Below are 26,983 nucleotides of genomic sequence, written 5' to 3' on the forward strand. Positions count from 1 at the left end.
AGGTATACTTGGTTGAACGGGATAATTTCAAATGGTGAAGTGCTCTTGGACTGAAAACAGCGCTGAGTGGGTCTAGTATGTGAGAGGAGAGAGTAGGTGGCCACCATTCAGAGATGATATGGCTAGGCGACTAGTAAGGGTCTTTATTGTATCAGATTCAAGAGTTTAAAATTGTTGGAATCATTCCTGGAATTTGTAATACAGAAAACCACTGCCTCCACTGCAGGAAATATGGCTTTCAAGGCTTTCAGCTCTTGTCTGTAACTAATGCCAAACTCAACCAAGTCCTTCTCTAATGGCTAGTACTTGCTCTGGACATTTTTTTTTTGTTTTTTGTTTTTTTTTTTTAACGCTATTGAGAACTTTTCCTTAATAGGTTCTTAGACCTTGGTTCCTTTCATATAATAGAGATATACTTTCTTTCTGTCTTCTATTGAAAAATTTGCATGCTACTTCTCAAACACAGGGAATGATTGAAGAAACATTCACCAACACAGAATTACTGGGTCAAGATTACCCTTCTGCTTTAAGCAGTTAGATAGAACAGTTGTAGAAAACAGTGCTTCTAGATGTGGAACAGCAGCTGTACAGGGCAAGGAGCTCTGAAAGAAAGACAACTAACCAAAGGCCCAAGCCAATAACCCTGACTACTGCCTGAGCAATGTTTCCAGGCCAGGGACAAACAAGGGAACCTAAACTTGAGACCATTTCAAAGCCAGGAGAAAATGGTGGAAAGTGATGTTAACAATTCCCGAGGCTTGCCAATGGCTGGGAGCAGTTTGGATGCCCAGCAGGCTCATTAGAAATGACAATGGCACAAAACACAGAGCATCAGGTAGAATCCTAGGAGGCGAGTGAGCTCAAGAGTAAAGCTACCTTAGCCTCAGCATTGAGACTTATCTTGGTCTATGGTAATGAAGAAAGACTTCAAACCATAAAGCCATATTGAACAATTAGAATAAGACCTAGTCTTACACGGGCATATAACATAATTCATCAATCAAAACAAAAATTCCTAATATCTGATAATACTTAAATCCTTTTTTTTTTTCTTGAGAAAGGGTTTTTCTGTGTAACAGCCTTGTCAGTCCTGGAACTCACTCTGTAGACCAGGCTGACCTCGAACTCAGAGATCCACCTGTCTCTGCCTCCTGAGGGCTGGGATTAAAGGTGTGTACGACCATCGGCAATAATTAAATACTTAAAAGCGACAAGGCATACCAAAAGAGAAAAAAAAAAAACCTAAGTTGGGGGGGGAGGAAGACGACTCAACCAATGGAAACAAAGAAACAGATTGAATGAACAGACTCTAAAACAAGGATGGTAACTATTTCCTACAAGTTCAAAGAAGGGGAGGGGATACAGGCAAGAAACTAAGAAAAATGGATGCATTCTCAAACAGCTTGTAAAAGGTACAGTGACAAAAATCTGTATATGTTAAAGGGCACACTGATTTGATATGCATCGATTGCAGGCTGTGAAATAACTGCCACAGCTCAGCTAAGTAATACCTCTACTACCTCAATGTCTGCAGTATCCTCTTTCTGAACTTCCCGTGAGTGAGACTACACAGTCACTACACTCACTGGGCTGGGTGTTACATATGCAGAACTCATTCACTTTATAGCTGAACATTTATTTGCTTTGACCAGCATGCTGCTGTTTCCCTTACAATCACCATTTACTCTCTGCTTCTATGTGCTTGGCTTTTTTTAGATTTCACATAAAAGTAAATATAATAGAGAATTTGTCTGTCTGTACCTGTTCTATTCTCTTAGCAAAATGACTTTCGGTTTTATTCATTGCAAATGCCAGCATTTTGTTGTTTATTCCTGAACAGCATCTCACCGTATGCACACATATTATACATACATTCGTACATTACACACATACATAGGTACACACATTTTCATCATTTGTCCATGGCATCTTCTATATCTCTTGGAATTTATTCTGAAAAGTGGAAATGGAAAAACTTTATGAAAAGATCTAGATACGGAAAAAAATGTCTGATATGGAAAAATTGCCCCAGAGACTGGCATGATGCACAAACTAGTACTCTCAGGATTTAGGAGATGGAGGAAGGTGAATCAAAAGTTTAGAAAAGGTTGGGCTTAATAGAAAGACCCTATCTCAAAGAGGTGATTTCAGAGGGGAAAAAAAAAAACCAAGAACTTAAAGAAATTTCAGAAGAAACCATCAAAATTTAACCACACAGGGGAAACAAAGGAGGTTAAAAATGGAAAAGAGCTTTGAACACTTAGGTCACATTAGAAAGTAGCCTATGACATATGTCACAAGAAATTCTAGGGAGCTCACGCAGGTGAGCAGGTAAAGTGTGGAAAAGCAAGTACGGAAGATGTATTTATTTATTATACATCTATAAGAAGGCCCATTACCACCAAACTGATGAAAAACAGAGATAAGGAAGAAAGTCTTACAAGTGGCCAGAGGGAGAAAGAAGAACATATGAAATCTACAAAGAATGGAAGACATTTTTCTTAAGTCTGTGAAAACCAGCACCACAGAGACCGGGACATTGCCATACTACAACACTCTCCACAGCTATGTTACAGAACAGCCCTAAGGGCTTCTCAGTAGCTGAGTGGGTTAAAGAGATCGCGATGTGCACACACAGTGGAGTTTTATTCAGTCTTGAAGGAGAATGAGATTATGTGATTTTCAAGAAATGAAAGATCACCACGCTGAGGGATAGGACAGTTCCAAATAAATAGATAAATAAATATGTAAATAAATAAATAAATACTGTATAGTTGCTCTCAAATACAGTAGGGAAGTCCATGAAACTAAAACAGGGAACTATGAGGAATGCCAGAGTGGGGGAAGATGGAGGGGCAGTGAGAAAGGGTGCAAAGGAAGTGAATGTGATCAAAATACATTGTATCCATGTTTGGCAACATTATAACAAAACTCTTCCTTGATCCAGTTAGCATGTGCTAAGAAAATTAGAACAAATAGGTTTAGTACTAACAAGATGATATAAGTTAAAATTCCATGTAAAAAGAACATTAAATACTAAAGAGAAAAAACCCAGCCATTCAATCTACATTTTACTACCAAGTAAAAATATAGTTTATGGATAAAGATTGTCTAAGGAGAATCTTCTGTAGAAAGGCCAAGGCTGAAATATTCATGGCCATCGAAGGCATTTAAGGATCCTCTTCAGCCAGGTGGAAGAGATTAGCTAGGGAAATTTACCTCAACATAGAGGGAAGAACAGAAGAAATGTTAAATATGTAGGTAAATACGAGAGATGGTTTTTCTTATTTTAAAGAGTTTATCCCCTCTCATTTTTTTTTAAAACAAAATTTCCTCATGTAGATGAGACTGGCCTGAAACTTACTATGTGGTGCTGGGATTAAAGTCTTGAGCCACCAAGCCTGGCTCATTCATTTTTAATTTCCCTGAAAGTCCACTGACAAGTTACTGTGAAGAGGAGCAAGAAATTTGCCATCAATATCCCACAGCCAGGAGGAGGGAGATGAAATCATACTTTCTGAGTTCTCACTAGCTGCATGGCCTTGAAATTACATCAAGAAAAACAAAGAAAATTGAAAGACAATGGACAGGAATCCAGAATTTTAATTGGAAGAGGTTTCAACACGTGTCTTCCTATGAGTGACATGTAATTAATGAGAAAAATCTATTAATATATGAAATATTTCAGTAGCACTTGCAACTAATGGGATATAAAATGATGTTTGAAAAAAAAAATGACTGCATTAAAAAAAGCAGAACACACATTCTTCAAACACACTAGGCACACTTTCTAAGTATAGCATTCGGAGACCAAAACAAGCCGCAAAATGTTCCAGTAGATTAAAAACTCACAATGGTGACTGTTATCTGTCAGAAGTGCACTAGAAATCAGTAACAGAAATATACCCAGAACAGTTTCAAAGTATTTTGAACTTTAACAGCATTCTTCTGATAACCCACAGGTTAAAGGGGGGCTAATAAATAAAATGACAACTAGACCGTTTGAGTGAAAATTAAATGTCAACGCATTAAAATAGGTGAACTGCTAAGTTAGTATGCAGAGGAAAATGTGTGTCTTTTGGTTCTTATATTTTTTTTAAAAAAGACTATTAAAAATGTTTCTAGCTCTTATTCAACATAAGTATATCCCAAAGGAAAGAGAAGATAGACCATAATAAAGATGGGAAATGCTAAGATATAGCTCAGCAATGGGGCATGATTTGTTCATATGAGATCCTGATTTTTAACCCAGAACCAGCTCCAAAAAAAAATCTAGAAGAGGAACTAATGAAATAGAAAACAGAAGATTAAAAAAAAACAATAACTCTAAGAATTGGTTCTGTGAGAAAGAAGTAAAATTGGTAAACCTCTAGCAGGAGTACAATGACAGACAGACAGAAGAGAAAGAGAATTTGCATTAATTATCAATTGTACAAAAAGAAGTTGAGTCTGTAGATACTATATAAGGAAATACAGTGAATGACAATTCCTTAAATTTTCTTTTTGTTTTATGCTTGTGGGAAAATGAATGACTTTTCTTGATGTACATACATTTAACAACTTGGTTGGAAGAGGCAACTCCATGGAAATGCACTGTACCAAAGTTTGCTGTAGAAACAAATGAGCTTGTTAATCAGCTACTGAAATTAGTTGTCAAAAGTCTTGCTAAGGAAAGTATCTAGGTTTACGTTGTGGTTCTAAATGTGAAATGTTGCTTTTAAATCCTGTGCTTGAACACTGGCCACATGCTTTAGTTTGGAAAATTGGGGAACATTTAGGAGCTGGAGCATTGTCAATGGAGCCAGGTCTTGAGGATTTATAGTATGAGACTATTCTCTAGACTGCCAGGCTTGCCTCGTGTTCCTGGTGCCAAGTCTTCTCTGCCTGATGGACTCTATACTTCTGGAACTGTAAGACAAAATATTTTTTTTTCTCCTCCAAGTTGCTTTTTGTCAGGGTGTTTCATCATAGCAACAGAATAGTAACTAATACAGCTTGGCTGGAGTCATTAATGATTATCTATTTACTTTCCCATAAAAATAGCAGAGAATTCCTCTCTTCAGTTTATGAGTCTAAACTCAACATCACCTGATAGCAAAACCAGACAAACACATTATATATAAAACAATATACCTCTAAAACATAATTAATTCTTAACAAAAGTATCAACAGATCCAACACACAATATCTTAAGAATCATATTTCCCAATCAAGAGCAGTTTATTACAGAAGTATAAGGTAGATCAACATCTAAAATTCAACCATTAGAACTAGAAAAAAATCATCCTGAATGAGGTAACCCAGACCCAGAAAGATGAGCATGGTGTGGACTCACTCATAAGAGGCTATTAGAAGTGATGCAAAGGATGACGAGCCTATAGTCCATGACCCCAGAGAAGCTGGGTAACAAGGAAAACCCTAAGAGAAACATACACGGATCTGCCTGGGAAGGGGAAATAGACAAGATCTCCTGAGAAATTGGGAGCATAGGGGTTTGGGAAGAAGGAAGGGCAGAAGGGTAGGGGGGGAGAACATGAGGGGATGAGAGGGTCGAGATGCGGAAAGGACAGAGAGGGAGAGCAAAGGAAGAGTTATCTTGATTGAGAAAGTCATTATGGAGCTAGCAAGAAACCGGGCACTAGGGAAATTTCCAGGAATCCACAGGGATTACCCCAGCTAAGACCCTAAGCAATCGTGGAGAGGACGCCTGAACTGACCTTCCCCTGTAATCAGATTGATGACTACCTTAATGACCATCAGAGAATCTTCATCCAGCAACTGATGGAAGCAGATGCAGAGATTCACGGCGAAGCACTGGGCTGAGCTTCCAAGGTCCAGTCAAAGAGAAGGAGGAGTGATATATGAGCAAAGGAGTCAAGTCCATGATAGGGACACCCACTGAAACAGCTGACCTGAGCTAGTATGAGCTCACTGACTCCTAACTGACAGTGGGAAAACCTGCATTGGACCAAACTAGGCCCTCTGAACGTGGGTGACAGTTGTATGGCTGGGGCAGTCTGTAGGGCCACTGGCAGTGGGACCAGGATTTATCCCTACAGCTTGAACTGGCTTTTCGGAACTAAATCCCTTTGGAGGGATACGTTGTTCAGTCTAGATATATAGTGGGGAGGGCTTTGGTCCAGCCTCAGATCAATGTGGTAGACTTTGTTGATTCCCCATGGGAAGCCTTACCTTCTCTGAGGTGTGGGTGGGGGTTGGGAAGGAAGGTGAAGGGAGCACAAGGAGGGGAGTGAAAACTTGGATTGGTATGTAAAATGAGAAAAGATTTTTTTAAATAAATAAATTGATTTAAAAAACTTATCACAATAATAGACTCAAAAAATTACTATGAAATTCTCTTAATAGATGTAACAGTTCATTTCTTAGTAATTATCAACAGAAACAAACGCACACTACAATGGAAACTTTTTATATAGTTGTTCAAAGTAACTTCATTTCAGATGGGCAAAAATCAACTCAGATCGGCAGCTCAAACATCCATCCGTAATTAAGTATGGTATAGATATAGTCACTGTATGGCTATATAAAGAAATTAATTGTTGATACAGTCAGCAACATGGTATGAATGAGCCTTGAAGACACCATTGTCCAAAGGGGAAAATGCCTTCAAATGCTATATACATCTGGTCTTACAGATATAAATCTGTAGAAAATGCAAATCGTGTTGACAGAAAGCAGACCAGTGATTTTAAGAAGTCAAAGGGTGTGGCTATTTCATCAACTACAACTCAGTCCACATAAACTAGGGAATTTTACTTTATGAAAATTATATAAAAATAAAAAAGAGTTTACAAGATTGAGATTTTTTTACATGCTACATTTTACATAGGTCCAATATAAACACCCAGCAATATCTTTCTAGAAGATTCTTATTTTAAAATAAATTCCATATTTTAATAATACTTTCAAGGCATCATAACTATTAAAATATTCAGAAATATACAGAAAAGGAAAATTATCCCATCATCCAAATAAACACACCTCATATTTTGCAGTTTTCCTCCTAGGGCTTTGCTCATATAGTTATGAGAACATATAAAAGAAAATTGAATCATACTGTACATTTGATTTAATATCTTGCTTTTATTACTAAAACTATAAAGTTAAAATATACAATGTTTATTTTTCTGGTCAAAGAACTCAAACTATCTTGGTTTATAAGTATTGTCACCCTCTAGTTAGTAATTCTCTTTCCAACTTAACAAGTAAAATATGTGTTGTGTGTAGAAAGGGTAAAATGCACGTGTAAGGGTCTAATAGTGCATGCATGCTCACATCCATGCAGGTATGTATGGAGGACATAGGTTGACATCTGGTGTCTTCATTTCTTCCCACCTTATTTACTTACTTATTCATTTATTTGGTGATTGAGCGGTTGAGTGTTTGCATGCGTGGGGACCACATGTGCCTTTCCCTGTGAGCCATCTTGCTATCTGTCTCTACCTTATCTTTTGAGACAGATTCTCTCCCTGACCTTAGATCTCACCAAATCAGTCTGCATGGTATATGTACCATACCGTCTCTACCCCCCGAGCTGTACAAAACTACTTATGTGTGTAGCCCTGTGCCAAGCTACATCTGTGGGTACTTGCATTTCAACTTCAAACATCATACTTGAGTAGCAAGCTTTTTACATGCTAAACCATCTCCCTAGCCCAGAAAATATGTTTTATGGTGAATACAAACAACAGTAAAATAAAAGACTGAAAAGGTTCTATTAATTTCTATGTATATAAAAGCAAGTCAATTTTCAGATCATGATTCTCAGGTATAAGCTGATAACTCCTCCCAGTTATCACACAACATAAAAATTAGAGGGTGGTGCATTAATTGTCCTGAAGCATCTGAAAGAGTCCACTGAGAACCACTCCGGGAGGAATGTCTGGTTCCAAGACCATCCTATCTGCAGAAGATTTAGCCCTGCAGCCAGTTCCTGGGCATCCTTGCTTTTAGTCTATGTTTTGGCAACAGATGTAATCAACCTCTCCACCATGGGAATGCATCTAGGACACAGAATCCCTCCATTGCAAAGATGAGAGACAGAGCAGTGCCCTGCAGGTAGTGATGAGTTCAGAAAGGAGCTGAGAGAAAAGCCTTCATCTATATCTGGGGTGTGTAAACAATTTAAGCATCAACTGTTAGTTCATCTTAGAGGGAGTAAAACGATATAGGTGGCTTTTCCACTAGAGCTTGGCAGTCTGAACTCACATTGCTGATTCATGGCAGCTAATGTGAAGACTGCACCAACCAATGCTGTTGGTTTCAGTGAAAATAAATCAAGGAATCATGAAAGTGAGTGGAGTCTGGACTCATAGTGTTGTTCTTTGGGGGATTAGTCAGAATCTAGCAGAGAAAGGAGCCTTAAGGGTCAGGTCATGTAGGAAAAAATCCAAATATGCTGAGAGGTCCAACAAAGTTTCTAATCTGACGATGCTGAGAACACATTGGAAAATAGTTAATTAGCCTGGGTTGGAGGTAGTGGCTCCAAAAAGCGGAATTAAGACTTATGCGCTTGGAAGCTGAACCCAAATTCCGGACTGCTTTGGATACCAGGAGGGGAGCACTGTATAAGGAATGCGAAGCCACTGAAGGGTTTTAATCAAGAAAGTAATAGGATGCTGTCGTGATTTGAAAGTTGGGTGTAATGGAGAAAATGAGATTAAAAAAAAAAAATGGAGAACCATAAAAACCAGGCAGGACCTATCCTAACCGTCTCTAAGTTGGAAATGAGGACAGTGAAGTGACAGGACAGTGGAAAGACGCATTCTGGGGTTGAAACCTGCAGGGGTCAGCAGAGCGGAGTGTGTCTGGAGGTAGAAAGAGTCCAGGTGTAGACAGAATTCCATCCCTTCTTCCCACAGCCACTCATCAGTGAGTCCCGCTGAACCCTAGAGAGGCCAGAGTGCACACAGTGGTATCATGCTGACATCCTTCACTGTGAATTCTAGGGCTCTGCTGCTGCTGGGTTTGAGTTCCAACTCTGCCACTTACTGACCTTGGGTAACTTACTAATCCACATACCTCAATAGAAAAATGGACCTAATAATCATTAATAATTTGTGGGATGGCTGAGAGGAATACATTAACAGTTTAGGGTCACATCTGGCATAAAGGTTCATAAATGTTTGTTAACCAAAGCCTCCTCATGCTGACGAAAGCCTGTATTAACATAAATTGTCACACTGAGTCTGCTCATGTCCTACTATGTCCTAAATGTTGCCTTTTGCATGTAATCCCATTCGCTCTGTGGCTTAGTCTATCAACAATAAACGGGTAGAGGGTAAATGTCCACATCTTCTCAGACTTGTCCTGCCAATGTGATGGTTGCTCTTGAATAACCACAATGGCAAGATTAACAAAGTTAAAACAGAAGGTTGACTCTCCTTACACCTAACTCTAATCTTCCATAATGGTGTTTCCAGATGAAACACCAACTTAAATTCAGCCTCAATTACTTACTGGCATCTTTGCTCTTATTTATCCAGAGCTTCGCAACATGACTGCTCATATACACTGGATTCCAGTCTCATTTCTATTACCACTCTCCACTTTTAAACTTTTCGTTAAGGTAAAAGCCTATTAAAGGAATAGGCACAATTGTAGGAGAGACCATGCCAGTTCCCCTTGTCAGGTAACGGGGTCTTTTGTTTGAAATAGGAACAAACAGTTAAGGATAACCAAACATATGAGGGAAAAAGTTACAGAAAAGTTTAGCAAGGACAAAAGAAAAAGAATTAATTCCATTAGTTAAGCCTGTGGATTTGTGTAAGTGTGTGTGTGTACACAGCATCTCTATGTGTGAATGACAGGGTAAAAGGACACAGAAAACAAAGAAATAATAGAAGAAAGTTTTCCTAGGCTAAATATGTAAGATATGGTGCTTATATTTTTTCTGGCAATTTATTTCTTACCATTATAGACCTGTGGATCAATTAGGAAAAAAAAATCAGTACTGTTAAAACCTGGGATCTAAACATTCTAAACACAAATAATAATAGCAAAATAGTTATACATTTAGGCACATCTGGGGGCATTTCTAAACTCCCATGGTAGAGGTAATATCTTAAGTCAGCTAATTAAAAAAATAAAATATCATCTTAAAAATTATTTTTTGCATTAATATTTATTTTCAAAGGCATCATATTTCTTATTCGGGATGCTTTTTTGAGTTGACTATAGAACACTGACAGAAAAAATTTTTAAGATGGATAATTTTGAAGCTAGAATTTTGCTACCAGACAAACTGTCATTGAAGTGTAATATAAAGTTCTTACTCAGTATTTCTACATCCCAGAGATTTGATCTCCCACACATATACCCTTTCTGTAAAAACAAAATAAAACAACAAAAACCAAAACAACAATAACAACAACAAAAAACAAAAACAAAAAAATTAACTATGGACTTTAAAAATTTTAAAGTAGGTTCAAAAATTTACTACAATAAGTCAGAAGAATAGAAATCCAAGAAACAACACAAAATATAACAGGCAATGTGATCAATTGGTAACAACTTAGAAACTCATTCGTCTGCACAGGGCAAGAGACGTTTAAGCATGCCTCCAAGAAAACACAGCTGCTATAAAAACACAGCATTAAAAATAGAGTATAAATGTCTGCATTACTGATTATTGATACTTCACAGAGCAACGTATTTAAAAAATACGTTAATATAATAAGACATTATAGACATAGTTTTATACTGATGAGGTGAAGGCACATTTTCTCCTGAATTAACCATAGAAATAATATTTTCCTCCAGGAAAACAAACATAAGAAATACATGTCCTAATTATAAAATGATTTAAAGGGAGCCTGCTTCTAGGCCATTGATGTGGTGGGAGAGGATTCTGGGAGGGAAAAGCAGAGTCTTCAAGAGTAAGGCAGACCGCCTCAGATGCATGTCAACAGTGTTTGTAAGTGGCTTGGTTATTCTGTGAAATTGAGGTGTTCAGGTGGGAAGCCGAACAGTCCGCAGGTCTGGAATTCAAAGCTGTAACTGGAAAGCTCCCACAACGAGTGTGGGACATTTTCCAATCACGTAAACCGAGTGAGCCTGGGTCTGCTTGTGGTCACAGGAAGAAGTGCTGGAAAACCAATTTTTTTTTTTTTTTTATTTAAAATGAGAAGAGATGAGGAAACACAGGCACTGCAGGTGCTAAAGGGCCCCTCCACTATAGAAACGGTAGGCCTAGAAATGCGCACTATTTTAGAAAAGGAAAAGGAAGTGTCCAGAAAAGAATCTCAAGGGACGCAAGTTGGGACTGAGGAAGGACCAGAGGCTGATACCAGTTCCTAGTTAGGATGAAAAGAGCAAGGCCAACACAGATGTGGGAGGGTCTCTATAGCAAGCTGTCCGATCCGCTGGTTCTTTGTCCAGTAGGCAGAGCTGGGTCATAGCTTAGGTCAGTTTTCAGGTTTCTGTGAAGCCTCTGCACTGATTTCCATAGTGACTGAACTAGTTTTGCAATCCCAACAACAGAGGAGAAAAAGTCCCTTTCCCCACACCATCGATAGCATTTGTTGATGGTAGTTGTTCTGATGGAACCACAAGGCACTTTTAATTTGAATTTATTTTACAGCTAGAGATGATGAATAGTTTTAAAATGATTTATTGTCCAGTTGCATTTCTTCTTTTGAGGACCATTTGCTTAGATCATTAACCTATTTATAGAATGGCAGTTTTGGGGAGAGTGGGTGGATTTTTATTACTACAGTCCCTCAAATATTCTAGAAGTTAACTCTGTGTCTAAGTTAGGTATGATAAGGATATTCTCAAACCTAGAGGTTGTCTTTCCTTTCTGTTGACGGTTTATTTTGCTGCGAGGGAACTTTTAAATTTCATGTGCTCTTATTTGTCAATTCTTGGGTCTGATTTCCATACTACCGGAGTTCAGCTCAGAAATTCAGTGCCTAGACTTACATCCAAGAGTATTTTCTCTATGTTTACCTTGAGAAGTTTCAGTATTTTTGGTTTTAATTCAAAGGCTTTGATCCAGTTTGAATTGCTTATTTATTTCACACATATTTTGCTTATTCTTTGAACATGTCATAGATGTATTCAAAATAGCTTGATCATATCCATCATATCAAGTACTCACTCTTCCCCATCCCAGTTCCCCTAGGTCCCCCAACACATCTGCATCCAAAGTTCAAGTGTTTTCCTTTCATTCTTTTTTTTCTCCATATAACTAGCTAGTAATGAGTCCAGCTAGTATTAACCCTCTAAGCCTGGTTGTGGGGCCAACCACTGGAGACTCGGGAACCTACCAGTGGCCACACCCACAGGGAAACATGACTATTTTTCCCTCCACCAACCCTCAAGGCTGGGTGGCTCCTGAGCCTAGAGAGTCCTTCTGACCATGCTGCAGTTAAAACTAACTTCATACTGTGCAGGTGGAATTAACTCTTGTTCAAGGTGAGAAATTTTGCAACTATTATTTTTTTATAGAATATTCAGTTTTGCCAACAACTGTTTGTTAAAAATGTAGTCCTTTTTTCCAGTACATGTTTTTGACAATTCTGTCAAAAATTAGGTGTACATAACTGTTTTTATTTATCTCTAGACATCTTATTACAACCCACAGTTCTATGCCTCTGTTTTGCTTCTGGTATCATGCTGTCTTTATGGTGGGGATCTGCAGTAGGGTTTGAGGGAAAGTGATGTAATGCCTGCCACAGGCTTGCTCTTTCTGCTTCAAATGGCTTCGCCTATCCAGGATCCTTTGTGTTTCCACATGAAATTTAGAGTTGTTTTGTATAGTTCCATGAAGATCGTCATTGGGATTTTTATGGTGATTGCATTGATTCTGTAGATGGCTTTTAGTGCAGAAGAATGGCTGATAAAAGCATGGTACATATACTCAAGGAAAAATGAAATTTGCCCGAAAATGGATTTGATTGCAAAACATATGAAGCAAAGTAACTCAGGCTCAGAAAGACACAAGCTTTTGTTCTCTCTCACACTGGATCCTAGCCTCTAAACTGTTCACTATGCATGTCCAGGTGAGAGTAACTTGGCTAAATCCCAGGAAACTAGAAAAGGGTCCATGGAACTGAACATAAAGAGGACTTCAATGGGAGCATGGGAGGTGATAAGGACAATAGAATGAAGTAGGAAGGGGAAATACGAGAGTGAAAGGGGTCCAGTATGGGAAGGGAGCAAGGGGATGAGAAGGAATTTAAGGTAGGGAAACCAGTGACGGCAACAGAAAGGTACTAAAACCGCACATGGAAAGATAATACTTTGTGAGCTAATCTTTAAAAACTGCAGAGAAGGGAAAAGATCTGACACTTGGCAAGAACTAGAGACCCATTTCTGTCTAGTGAGGAAGAAGAGTACTGGCAGAATAATTTGAATACGGTATATAAAACTCATCAGTTACCACAGGCCTTACAGTGGATTGCTGAGGAGAAAGAAGGCCTGCAGTCCCAGCCATTATCACACAACTGTGACCCCACAAGCTAGTCTAGCTAGATAGAGAAAGTGAAGTTGGCTTACTCATATTGTCGAATGTCCAAGTCAGGATGTACCACATTAAATGCTTGATGCATAGAATCTAGTGTTGCACAATTTGTCTCTTTGAGAATGTTCTAGAATGCTAGATTACAGAATAACAAAACATTGTCCAGCCACGCTTTTGTAAAAGAAGTAAGATTCCTGGCTGGAGGTTATAGTCTTTCTGACTTTGATTATCTTTTGTCTGACATAAAAACAAACCTGAGGTTAAAGCATCCTGCTGAGTGTTCTGTAAACAATCACATTATCACACAACGACTCAGTGGGCACCATTTACTATCAGGGCACCACAGTGCAGCTCAGTGAAGCTATGCCCATGGCTTGTGGAGGCAACTAGGGCATGTCTTTCAAATGGGCTTTGCAAAAAGAGAGCTGATGGATTTTCATGTAGCTGGGAAGCCAGGGTTTTGGGGCCACACCATGGTTATGAACCCATTATTTGATTTGCAGAAAGTAGTCACATTTATTCAATGGTCATTAAACCACCACAGCTCTACTTTTGGGGATTTAGTGAGGGGAAAAGTGCTGAGCCCATGACTGCATATAATGCGACACCTAAAATATTTGTTCTCAGAATAGATACTTCAAATATACTCCCACTAAGCAACACAATTATTTTCTGTAGTAACCATACAATCAACAGTCGCAACAAAATAATCAATGCTCTTGATTCCTTAGTTTCAGAGCAATTTAAAAACGCTGATAGTTAAGGTATTAGTTCACAATAAGATATTCTGGATATGAGTGGAAAATTACCAAAGAAAAATATATATTGCTTTGTGTTTTAAGAGAGAAGTGCAATAAAGAATCCAACTAGTCATATGGAATGACACCCTGAAATAATAAAAAAAAAATTTCTCACTTTCTGTGTTTATAGCTATCATAGTATTTTTGTTTAGTTTGAATCAAACCATTAAAATTCTGGAAGATAGAAGACTAGAGGTGTAGAAATGGAAGCTTCTCTTCAGCCAGCCACCAAAGTGGAACATTTAGAACATGCTCTTGGAACAAAACGGGTAGCTGAGTCTCTATGTGTTGAAAACTGGTGACTGAGGGTTCCTCCAATTAACTTCCAAAAAGGAAACATGACCACTTAAGGAATAAGTAACAAAACATGCACTAATTCGAAGACTATACGCATATTACTTGAACTCAGCAGGGTATACAGTAACTACTTCGAGTTTAGATTCACAAAAGACTTTGAAGAGGAGATTTTTATTACTGGAGGGTTTAGAATCTCTAGCACCTAAGGATACCTAAATTGCAGTCAAACTTTAATCAATCTTCATTATTTTTACTCAATTTTGTACAGACAGTGAACAGTCCTACTGCCTATACCCAGCATGCACCACTCTTACTGTGCCTGTCTTGGCAAACTAGAGCTCTAGGTCCCAAAGCTCCAGAAGTACATCTCAAGGAGTTGTGTAGTGACAACCACTTGTATCAATTGGCCAGACATTGCCTTGTGACATCAGAAAAGCTGTGTGTCTCAGAAGAACAGGTGTAAAAGTCACTGTACTGGCTGCTTTTGTCACTGCTGTGACAAAACACCGGTCCAAAGCAATGGAAGCAAGGGCTTATCATTTAAGGACATAGCCATCACAGCAGGAAAGGCATAGTGCCTAAATGCATGAAGCAAGTGGTCTCATTGCATCTACAGCCAGAAAGCAGAGAGCAATGAACACTGTTGTTCAGCTGGCTTTCTCCTTTTTATTTGGTCTAGGACCCAAGACCATGGGTTATAGTGTCCACATTTGGAGAGGATCTTTGAACCTCTCTGAACTCAGCCTAGAAACTATCTCACAAACATGATCAAAGGTTTGACTCTCAGGTGATTCCTGATTTTGTCAAGATGACAATTAATATTAACCAACAGAACCACTGCATGGGAGTACTCATTTAATGGACTTAAACAAACTTGTACTGATGTAAGTATGGAGTTGTCCACTGAAGTTGTATCTCTATATGCAATGTGCTGTCTTTAGAGTGTGTATTTTAGAAGCTCTCCTGAGTAGGGAGATGTATTAGGAAGGCAATATGGTGGTAAAACTGAGCAGAACTTTTCCATTTGTGTGTACGCTGCTATGACTTAGCTTTGAACTATGTCTACAACGGCTCATGCATGAAAACATTGATCCCCAAGCCAGCAGTGGCATAGAGGGGTGATTGGATTATAAAAACACTAAGTTCATCAATAGATTAATTCATTGATAAATAGGATGGTGACCAGTAAGCTCTTTTGTAAGAACTAGGTCAATTTAAATGTACTTTTGAAAGGAATATGGGTCCCTGGTTCTTTTATCTCTCCCTCTCTTCCTCTCTCCCTTCTTCCCCCTCCCTCTTTCTTTCTCTAATTTCTGGCCACCGTGAGATGAACAGCTCTCTCCTTCTCTCCTCTCCCTCTATCTTTATCTCCTTTCTGTTCCTCTCTCTTTCTCTTTTTCAACTCTCTCCATTCTCTTCCTCTTTCCCTCTCTTTTCTCTTCTTGCCCTCCCTCCTCTTTCTTTCCTCTGATCACCATGAGGTGAACAACAGCCTCCTTTGCTACATGTTCTTAGTACCATAAAGCTCTGCCCAGCTGCAGACCTGCTGCAAGTTCAAGAGACCATGAAGCATAACCTTCTAAACCAGGACTCAAAATAGATCTTTTCAAAATTGTTTCTGTATTTTGTCACAACAACGACAGCTGATTAAAATCACATGTTAATAGTTACAAGGAATAATTAGCTCCAACATTTCACTTTGCATTTTACAAAAAAAATCTAAAATACAGCTCCCACTGTCTTTATTTTATATATGAGTGAAGTGAGGCTATGAGTGGTTTGGTGGTCTCCAAACATTATGGAGTTGTTACTTGATATACTGGGACGTGGAGCTCAATTTAAGAATCCAGTGCACTTTCTCTGATTCAGTTCTGAAGTGAGGGAATAACAGGGCCGGGCTTAGATGGGGTGATGAACAGAAGTGCTTACGACTTGCAGGGAGGTTTCATCTGTTATTCAGTAGTAGTTCAGATCCCATTATGTTTCATACACCAGTCTTGCTCATTTTCACCTTGTCTACCTGGCAGATGCCTTCACATTTGAAAAATCCTGTCTCGGGAGAATTGTTCATCTATGAAACCTTCTCAAAGACAGAATTAGTTGTTTTTTCCTTTATGTGCCCAGTGGATCTCATCACACATACTGCCTGCTTCCCATACCTTATCAGGCTAAATCACATATCTCTAAATCCGACTGTGAACTCCCGAGACCAGAAGGCTGAAGCTTTTCCAATTTGTATTCCTGCTGTCTAGAAAGGTGTGTGGCGTTAGCAGACTCACAGTTCATCTTGAACAATAGGCATCCAATTTCTGGGGAAAAAATAAGACTGAAAGTATTTGTAATTGAGAACCAGTCAAGGCAACATCCCCTTTCCAGACAGGGAAGGCTGTGCCCATCAGTTCTTGCTTCCTCTTAGAGATGAGAGATCAGAAACTGAGACAATTACATCACTGACTCTGCTTCCAAATGCCAATATATGCAAAACACAAAATTACCATGTAATGAAATCGATATTCTATTTCTTAGTGCTGCTAATACCTTCCAAGCTAATTATATATCATATTAACAAACAGAAAATATTAACAATAGAATGAATCTGTGAAAGTCATGTTGCTTAACAGCCTGTTTTATATGTGAGAAAATCAAGATCCATAGAGATAATCTCACTTGAGTTTTCATGTTTGGTCAGTGGGAAAGCCAAAGCGGTGAGGACTTTCTAACAGCCTTTGGCCTTCCTATGATCTAAAGGGGGCAGATAGAAGAACAAACACAGGAATCACCTTGGGGGGAGTGTACTTATACTACTCACCCAGCCCATGCTCAAGAACATACAGTGGATAAAACAAGAGTTCAGTTCTTATTACACCGATCACTTGCACAGATGTGTCATGCCTTTGACCAGACACTACACCCTAGATTGTTCTTTCTTTTTGTTAATTCCAGATACTGTCCTGGAAAGAAATTACAACACAATTTTCCTCTTAAACAGTAAACACCACAAATAGTTTTGAAGCAAAGAATGATTTCCTGAAGCCCTGTGTCAGGAGGGACTTTAGAGTAGTGTGATTGGAGAGACACTATAGACCAACTCAAAGAGCCCAGTGCCACCACTTACCTACTCTATCACCATGATTAAACCTCTCATTTGTTGAATCTTTCTTTTCTGCGCATTAATGAGGATGTGTGGATGAGGTACAACCATGAAATGATCGTGTACCACTAAGAAATGTAATGGAAATGGGAGTCTACCTGTATTGAAACTTTCCACCCAGAACTACAATTCCAGTTTATTCATGAGAAAACCATCAAACTCATACTGAAGGATGTTCTATCAAGTAACTATGCAACACATGGCAAAACTAACAGTAAGGAACACTGAAGAAACAGTGAGAGACTTTCATTGCCCAGATGGGACTAAGGAACCATTATGGCTATACAAAGGTGTACTCCAAATTGGATAGAAAAGACATTTTGTTGAAATATTGGGAAATCTAAAACAACCTATAAATCGGTTGAGAGTTATATACTCCAGTTGGTGTCTATCTTGTGACAAAGGCATAGCATACAGTAATGTAAGACATAAAGGGTTCCTGGAAAGTTCCAGCATTATCTTTGTAACATTTTGTGAACCAAAAAATTTCCCAAATAAAAAATTTTTAAGATGATAATTATAGAGGCATGGTATTTATTTATTTAGTCTGTTGTTCAGTTTGCTCCTTACATATAAAACAGAGGAAAACAAAGTGTATTCCACACAAGAAGCAGTTTCTTAATCACATTCATACAGTCTAAGCAGGAGGAACACACCTCCAAAGAACCACTCTCTAGCCCTGCTTCTACCACTGCGAACTTAGTAAGTAATGTCACTTGTCTTATGTTGTCTTCTTATGGATTACCTTAGATGGCAAAAGAGACTTCAGGGTATGATTAGATTAAGATTTTGTGCCTCTGCACAAAGAAGTGAGAACTACTGTGTTTGGTCAAATTCTAGGATGGCCTCAGAATTCTGAATTTCAATAGTAAGCAGCTTTAGAATGAAAGGTATCTTTTGATCTGATGGAATTTCACCCTTTCTCTTTACTGTCTAGGGCAAAAATGAAGAAATTTTGCCGACATGAATAACATTGTCCACCAACTGACTGTGAGTTATCCAAAAGACCATTACTCTGAATGGGTCTGATCCTCAACAAAAGAGAACATAGAACTTCCCAAAGTTCCCAGGCAGAGATTTAAGGTGAGAGAGCTACCTTCTTGTTATCTTTGAAGCAATAGCCAATATGAAGAAGAAACCTTCCTGAGCCTAAGTTCTCAGCCCTAGAGAGGAAGCAAACTCTTCCAAGTCCATTAGGAGCACAGTGTTAGACAAGCATAAGTTAAAATGATGCTTTTGACAGAGTTATCATAGAGGACACAGCTAAGTCATACTCAGATTCCGACTCAGGGAATCTGGGAGACAGTAAATATGTGTTGCTTACATAAGTGGTGGCAGTTAACACAGCAACAGAAACCACTGCGGGTTCTGTTTACTACAGGAGGGGTGCTGGGTATGTATGACTTTGGAAGCATCCTAGATCAGCAAGAAACTTGTCTTCTTGTTTGTTTTCTTGCCTAGGATTGCTGGGGAGAGAAGACTATTTGTATCAGTGGTGTCAAGCCTGAGACTTTTTTTTTAAAACAAAGGGAATAGGCCTTTGGCAAAACACAGCTAATTAGACTTCAGTATGCCACCACAGGTGGTTGGAGATAATTACATTCATCTAATAGTCTTGAGATTTAAAGACTAGCCAGCAAGAAAATGCTGGAAAAGAGTGTTCGGGGAGAGTTTACTGTCCAAGATGAGCCACTTATACTTGATTTTAGAGAGAGCAGCATCAGATGCCATGGTGAGCTAATGAAACTCCTTAGTTCCAGTCCTGATCATAAATTTTAGCAGTTGTGGCAAGTTCTTCTGTTGATCATTCTGATGGCCACGGACTCAGTTTCAGGACCTTGTGATGATTTCCGTATCTTCAGGGAGAAGTAATGGCTCATAACTGTTTCTCTGTCCTCCTGTTACTCCCAGAACCTCTATTAAAATACCAAGTATGGTCTGTGAGCCTATCCATGCATCAGTCTCTGAACACACTCACTATCAAAGCACCTGGCCTCTGTTTCTTTGCACTCACCAGAATGACCTTTGCTCTGTTTCTCATGCATAGCTTGCCCATGCTTGCCATCATATAGACCTTACGACCTGGAACCCTTCTCTGAGTCCATTTATTAGACTAGTAGGTAGTGTCCTGGCTAATTTCTGGTTCTAACTTGCTGTGGCTTTATAGGTAGGGATTCCCTGAATTTTAGACTATTTCTCCTAGACTTTCAAACAGTAGTTCTCAACCGTCCTAATGCTGTAACCTACTAATACAGTTCTTTGTGTTGTGGTGACCCCCAACCATAAAATTATTTGTTGCTACTTCATAACTGTAATTTTTGCTACTCTTATTGCTTGTCATGTAAATTCCTGATATGCAGGATATCTGATATGTGAACGCCAAAAGGGTTGTGCCCCACAGGTTGAGAAGCACGTCCTTAAAGCATGCAGTGTTGGGCCAGCAAAAGAGCTCCTCAGGTAAAGTGCTTATTTTGCAAGCCTATTGATCCCAATTTGATACCCACATCCCAGAAAAAATGCAAGGCAAGAACTAACTCCACAAAATTGTTTGTTGACTTTAACACATGTCTAGTAACACACACATGCCTGTGTACATGCTTCTTAGACACAAAATAGAATGGAGAAAAACAGAGATTTCCCTTTGCATGCATTGGAGTTCATACTGTTATCATTACCATTATCATCATCATCATCATCATCATCATCATCATCACTTCAAGGGCTGAGGATCATGTCTGTAGAGTCAGGCCTTTCTTTTCACCTTATTCTTTCTTATGTGCTTGTTCTAACCCAAGTCAATTAAGTAGATGTGCAGGGACTATTGCAGGGAAGACCTGTGCTATATCCTGATGGTGCAGGAGATAAGAGGAGAGGAGGACCCCTGTCCTTGAAACCTTCACTGTTTCTGTCTTAGTTCAAATAATCTCTTTTTACTTGAACTTTGCAATATTGTCAATCTCTTCCTTGTTTCTTCAGGATCTTTGGCTTCTAGAATATCAACTAGTACATCACTTCATGATCAGACCCCTGTTGCTCTCTAGTGTTAATGCCCAGAGCTCCTCTTGCTCTACTGGGCCATGTACCTTTCAAGGTTTCCAAGCCTTTGCCTATCTTGCTTTTCTTTCTGAAATTCCATTTCTCTTCCTCTCCTGTAGAGTGCTACTGATCCTCAGGGCTGTGCCTCCCCTTCTGAGGGTTAATAACTCCCAAACATTTCTGAGAGGAGTCCTGCAAATATTGTAAGATAGGAGCCATTTCTCTGTCTCTCTCCCCTTGCCTCCTGACATTGAGGCCAGGGTAAGCTCTTTAGAATTGTGTCTCAGGGCCAAATATAACTTTTTCTAGGGAGGTCAAAGGAGAGCATCCTGGGTCACTGTGCTCAGGGGCTTGGTGAGCCTTAGCAGCTGACAGAATCTAAGAGGGGTTTTTACCTTTTCCAGAGCTTCATAAGATTGAGAAAATACATAATCCATGGGTGTGATTCACAGCATTAGAAGGGAAGCAAGCACAGGTCATTTTGTTTTAGGATGAAAAAGAGACTTCCCTTGCAAACCTTACCACACAAAGCAGATATTGGGGTGTCCAATGGTTGCGTATTATTTCTAACAAGTGGCTCCCTTATTATACTGCAAGCCCCAGAAGTGAAACATCATCACTGTATGCCATAACATCCCACAGCATAATGTCTCCTAAGGGAAGATGCTCATTTTGTAACAAGTAGAACATGGATAGACAGTGTTTGGCACATATTCCAGAAGTGTGTTAAAGACATGTGTGTATTTACACTAAATTAAAAAATGTGTTATATATATGTGATATATTTATAACACACATTTTTATTATTTAATAAATATAATTTAAATGGTACCAAACAAACGTTCTGCTAACTCAACAGCATAATTAGCCTAATATTGTTTTTTGTGTGAACATATATATGCTAGTTATTTTGCTCTTGTTACTTAACAGTTTCACACATTTCTGCGATGAAATCTAGTCATTTCATCCCCCACCTCCTCTCCTCGCCACTCTCCCTCTCACTGGAGTCCTTCTTTTCAATAAGTCCCTTGAGCACTGAACTTTTTAATTCTCTTTTTGTGTGTGGCTCATTAAGGGTAGGTGGGAGGTTACTGACTGGAGCTGCGCAACTTATCTGTGGCTACTCCATTGAGGAAAGTGGCATCCCCTTCCCACAACACTTTTACTGTAGTTGGAGTCCAGTGACATATATGTATGTATGTATGTATGTATATGTATATATATATATGTATACACACACACACACACACACACATATATATATATATATATATATATATATATATATATTCTCCACCATCTCTCTCTCACATACACAGTATAACAAGAAAATGGTTTAAATAATAAGAGTGACCTTCCTATATTTCCATTCTGCTGTCTGCAGTGTGGCTTGTGGCTTTAGTACTCAAGTTTATTCGGCAGACTTCCTTTCACACTACTGCACGGACAGAACCAGTAATCAGTTGTGTGTGTTGGTCAGTTGTCCAGAGAAAGAGAACTAATGAAATGTGGGAAGGAAGGATATGGGAGGACACAATCACACACGTGCACGCGCACATACACACACACAGGGGCAGGGTAGGGGAGAGGCAGGAAGACAAACAGAAACCAGAGCATTTCTTACTAAATGTCTTCTAGCATGCTCTATGCTCTAGTCGTTACGTAAATTAGTCATTAAAGTGTTGCTGTCAAAAAGAAGAAAAGAAGGAGAAGGAAGAAGAAGAAAGAATAATATGTAGGAAAATTAAGAAGTGGAAGAAGAAGGAAATCCCTACTGTTGCTGTAGATATTAGTTGTATGCAGGGTGAATAGTCCAACAAAATCTGGGCTTTGCTTGCAAAGCAGAGCCTGCTGAGGGGGAGGCTAGTGGAAGGCCTATTCTAAGCTGCTCAGCAAGAAATTCTGATACATACCACACAGGCTGAATCATGCTATTCTACACCATTATCAGCCTTTTGACAGAACTGGTTCTCTGGAGCTATGCCTTTATGGTCTATCTAGCCCTTTAGATGGGTGAATTCAGTTTGAGTAAGAGCTATGTTCTAGTTCCTCTTTATTATCCCCAAACAAGGGGCTCTGCATCATGGAAGTGTTGCATGAACACCACCAAAATGACCAAAGTAGGGCATTTTGGCACCAAGTTAACCTTTCTCTTGCCACTGCTGTGGCCCTTATGTGTTTCTCTCCAACACAAGTTCTATAGCCACAACTTGTACGCATACCAGGCTGGAAATGAAGAAAAGTAAAACTCTTGAGTCAGCATCAAAGGAAAGATAATTGATACCCAAGGTTGTCTCGAAAGCGTAAAACAAGTCACACTAGGGTTTTGGACACATATAAAGAGGATATAAAAGCCAAAACAAATAGTATAAGTCAGGCAAAATGCTACAGAACCACATGCTACCTAAGGGTATGACAATCACTGCAGGTGCTCTCTGCAGAGGCAGAAGTAATTTAGAAATGAGGAACTCTCCTCAGTTGCTCTAATCCCATATTCTCAGGTACACAAAATATAATGGGTAATATAATTTCTGTACTATCATGCATATAAAAACGGTTTCTCTTGACAAAATACACGTCTTTAAGTCTTTTATATCATATATAGGGATTCTGCCAACTATAAATATCAAGTGACAAGTATCTATTCCCATTTAAGAAGACATAGTGTATACAACTTACACAATTGCTATTAGAAACCTGGCCACTGGTGGGTGAATTAAATTCAGTCTCTGTGCACACTGGGCTGAAGAACAATGTGCCATGTGCCATGGCATGTTTGTGAAGTTAGGACTATAGAGTGCTGAGGCTCTCCAGCAGCCAGCTGGCTTTTTCCTGAGTCACCCACTCTCCTTTACCATGCATGTCTTCCTCCAAAGAAACAACCCCAGCAATACTTATTGTTGTCCCATGACAGAAATGGTGAAAGGAATTTTGCAAGCTCCTTCTCTTTGCCCAGCTTATGTGAAAAGTTCTACAGAAGAAATAGGTAAAAAGACAGAGCAGTCAAGAATGAACAGACGACCTGGGAGAGTGCACATTTTACCTGTGACCAAGTTTGGAACCCTCAGCCAATTCTTTTGATCTTCTGTTCTGAGCACCACGGGTGAGTGCGGACCATACATTGAAGCTCTTGGGAGCTGCCTTTCAGTCTCTCTCACATCTAGCAAGCTAAAAATACCAGGATATATGCCGCCCTTCCATGTCCTTTTCCCTTTAAACTCTCACTCCTTCCTTTGCTTCCCTCCCTTTCTGATATCTTGTGGGATGGTCTATGGTTTTTATGGTTAATGCCAAGTTGTTAATTCCACCTATTATGTAAAGAATAGGATCATTATGAGTAAGGGATGTGGTAGAGAAAGGACCCTCTGCTTTCCTTTTCAACTGAAGTCACAGTGTGCTTCTGGCTGGCGCCTGCCTTTGGTACTCAGTTCACTGCCCGCATGCTGACAGTATCCACACATGACCTGTTATTTTTAGATGGCGCTTGGCTTGATCTGCTGAGTCTTGAGCCTGGATTCTGATGCAGTGACATCAGTGGCAGCATGTATCCCAGCAAGCTTCACTGCCGTGGTCAGTCTGTTCAAGTTTCTGGCTTCATTAGTGTTAAGAACAGTCCTTTCTCTCTTGACCAAGTGCGGGCAGAGAGCCTCTGCTCTCAGCCTTCTATTCTCCCTCTCTCTAGAGGAGGCTCCTATGGATGGAATAACCTGAGGCTTACAGGCTTACACAGAAAAATAATGTGTCACATATAAGTTAGGGCTCACAAAATAAACCTTCCCTTAATGTATGCAATACTCTTCGAGCACTTTATAGACTCTCTTGACTTTCACAGGATATTTCAGGCCATGTAGCCAATGTGACATTGTAGAAATAACACTGACGTTCATCAAATTCTGTTTTATAATTACTTCGCGAGTACATAGGAGTATGAGGTGTGACTAGTAAACTGATAAATGGGGTGTTGAGTATTTCTATCTCCTTAAAAATGTTTAAGGAACAAAATGAGTTGAAATAATAGATAAAAATAAAAGTGCATTTACCTGGAACAAAGCTTCCCTGGACCACCTCCTTGTATGCCCACCAGCCTTCATGGATTTTTGGTGAATTCTGTTGAGCTAAAGGAGAAACAAACAAGAAGGTAGATTAAGATCTAGCACAAGAGCCATATTCCGACTGCTAAGTAAAAACAGTAAATAAGCATAAGATCACCTCTTACTACTCCAAAGCCAGAATCCTTAACAATCTTCTCCTTTTTTTTTCTTCAAATGTACCATTAGCATGTAAATTTCTTGTCATAGATTTTTATAGCTATTTGGATATTTTGAAATTTTTATTTAAAAGAATTTTCCATACAATATATTTTGATGATATTCTTTCCTCTTCCCCAACTCCTCCCAGATCCCTACATCTCCCTAAGCATCCAATTAGATGTTCTCTCTCTCTCTCAAAATAAAAATAAATAAATAAATAAATCAACAAGAAAAATAATAACAGCAACAAAACTCCTCCGAACACAGCATGGTTCCTAAAGCAGCACACTCAGTTAAAGAGGATGACCTCCCCAAAACACAGGAGGATTTGTCTTTTTAGGTCAAGGATATAGGAGAAACTGTTTTTCTGATAGAACCTCCAGACAAGCTCTTTAAGGTATTTAGATATTTTTATGGCAGTAAAGACACGGTGATTATGTTTTGGCTTATTTGCCTGCTATCTTCTTGACTTCTACACACAGACACACACAGAGACACACAGAAACACACCCCTTGTTGGACTCACGTGCGTACAAATCTCAAAGAGTGTGTCAAAACTGTGTCCTTGTTTGTTTAAACTGTATTTGTATTTTAGTTCTCAGCTATGGTGAAGAAGACTCAGGAGATGCAACCAAACTTGCAACCTGTTTTGACTAAACCAAACATTAAACCTTTATTTATTATGTTAGTTTTATTCAACCTCCCTTTTCTAAATCCTAGCTTTGAGATGCATCATTTTGTGTTCCAGAGGATAGGCACAGGATGTCAGGCTTAAAAACAAGGCTTTGTGTAGACAAGGGACTTGCTAAATCCCTCTGCATTCCAGATGCACCTGTCATGTTTTTCTGTGCCTATGAGACTGGAACCTTGCAGCTGGTGACTCCATGGTTGAAGGGTAGCTGTTGACAGAAGACAAACAAAGGAGAAGTCCAACCCGAAACTGACAGTGGAGCTTGGGACTTTGGAGACATACAGAAGGGTGACAAAGAACTGCTTGGAAGGTCTGGAATATCATCAGCTACAAGTGGCTCAGCCCGAGTCTAGGGAGTAGATGCAGCAACATGCACCAGATTTCCGGGCACTCTGGATTCCCATGTGTTATAGAGTCCAGATGTTTGCATTGCACTTGAAGTTCCTGAAGGCATGACCGGCTCCAGAAAACAGATGGAGAAAACTCTAAGTGGATGGACAAAGACCATCCCTCCGTGCCAGAGAAAAGGGGTTAGGATTCAGGAAGCATTTTGATAGTTTTTTTCTCTGAGCATTGGCATTGCATGATAGATACTGCTTCATTCTCGTCCTCAATACATTGATGGGCCACTGCCACAGGAACAAGGGGAGATTCCAAAGGCTTAGCAATTCATGACATGAATATAGATGACACATAATGCAGTCAAGCCTAATAGCCCCACTCCCCCTTTGTGGAAACGCTGCGTAACACTTAGCTGGGTGCAGATTAAATGTATTTCAAAGATAATACAACTTTTCAAAACAGATCAAAACTAAACCTTAACATTTTAAAATGAAACTCGATCTGAACCCTTCTGGTTCTTTAGGTAGTTTAGAAAAGACTTGTATTTCTGCAACCTTGAAAACATTGGTCTTGAACTTCATCTACTAGTGAATACATTAGAGATAATTCAGGAAAGTTTTCATTATCTCAGACAGGAACCTTTCAGTCTTACCAAGACTCATGTGTGTGTTATCATATCAAGACTGTTGAGAATGTAAGTAAAAACCATAGCCTTCTTTATTTACTATGACTGCCAGTTGTTGGGGATTGTCTTGGTTATGTTTTATCATTTAAAAGAGGATCCGTGGGGTGACCTGATGTGTGTACTGAGAACAGAACTCATATACTTTGGAAAAACACTCTTAAGCACCAAGTCATCTCTCCAGCCTCTAGCTGAAATATATATGATATATCAACAAAAATTGTTTTAAATGATATATTTTGATCACA

The 26,983-nt window shown here is 39.1% G+C and overlaps 1 protein-coding gene across 1 annotated transcript in view; it reads right to left on the reverse strand.

Annotated features, from left to right (window-relative positions):
• Ca10 (carbonic anhydrase 10) overlaps positions 1 to 26,983 on the reverse strand; it is a 488,218-nt gene that overhangs the window by 386,812 nt on the left and 74,423 nt on the right. The window contains exon 2 of the mRNA XM_041665283.1: positions 24,811 to 24,885. Coding sequence (XP_041521217.1) covers positions 24,811 to 24,885 — 75 coding nt within the window. The remainder of the gene's footprint in view (positions 1 to 24,810; positions 24,886 to 26,983) is intronic.

This window comes from Microtus oregoni, unplaced genomic scaffold (assembly GCF_018167655.1).
Source record: "Microtus oregoni isolate MIOR12 unplaced genomic scaffold, Mior012 000015F_ref0000493, whole genome shotgun sequence".
NCBI lineage: Eukaryota > Metazoa > Chordata > Mammalia > Rodentia > Cricetidae > Microtus > Microtus oregoni.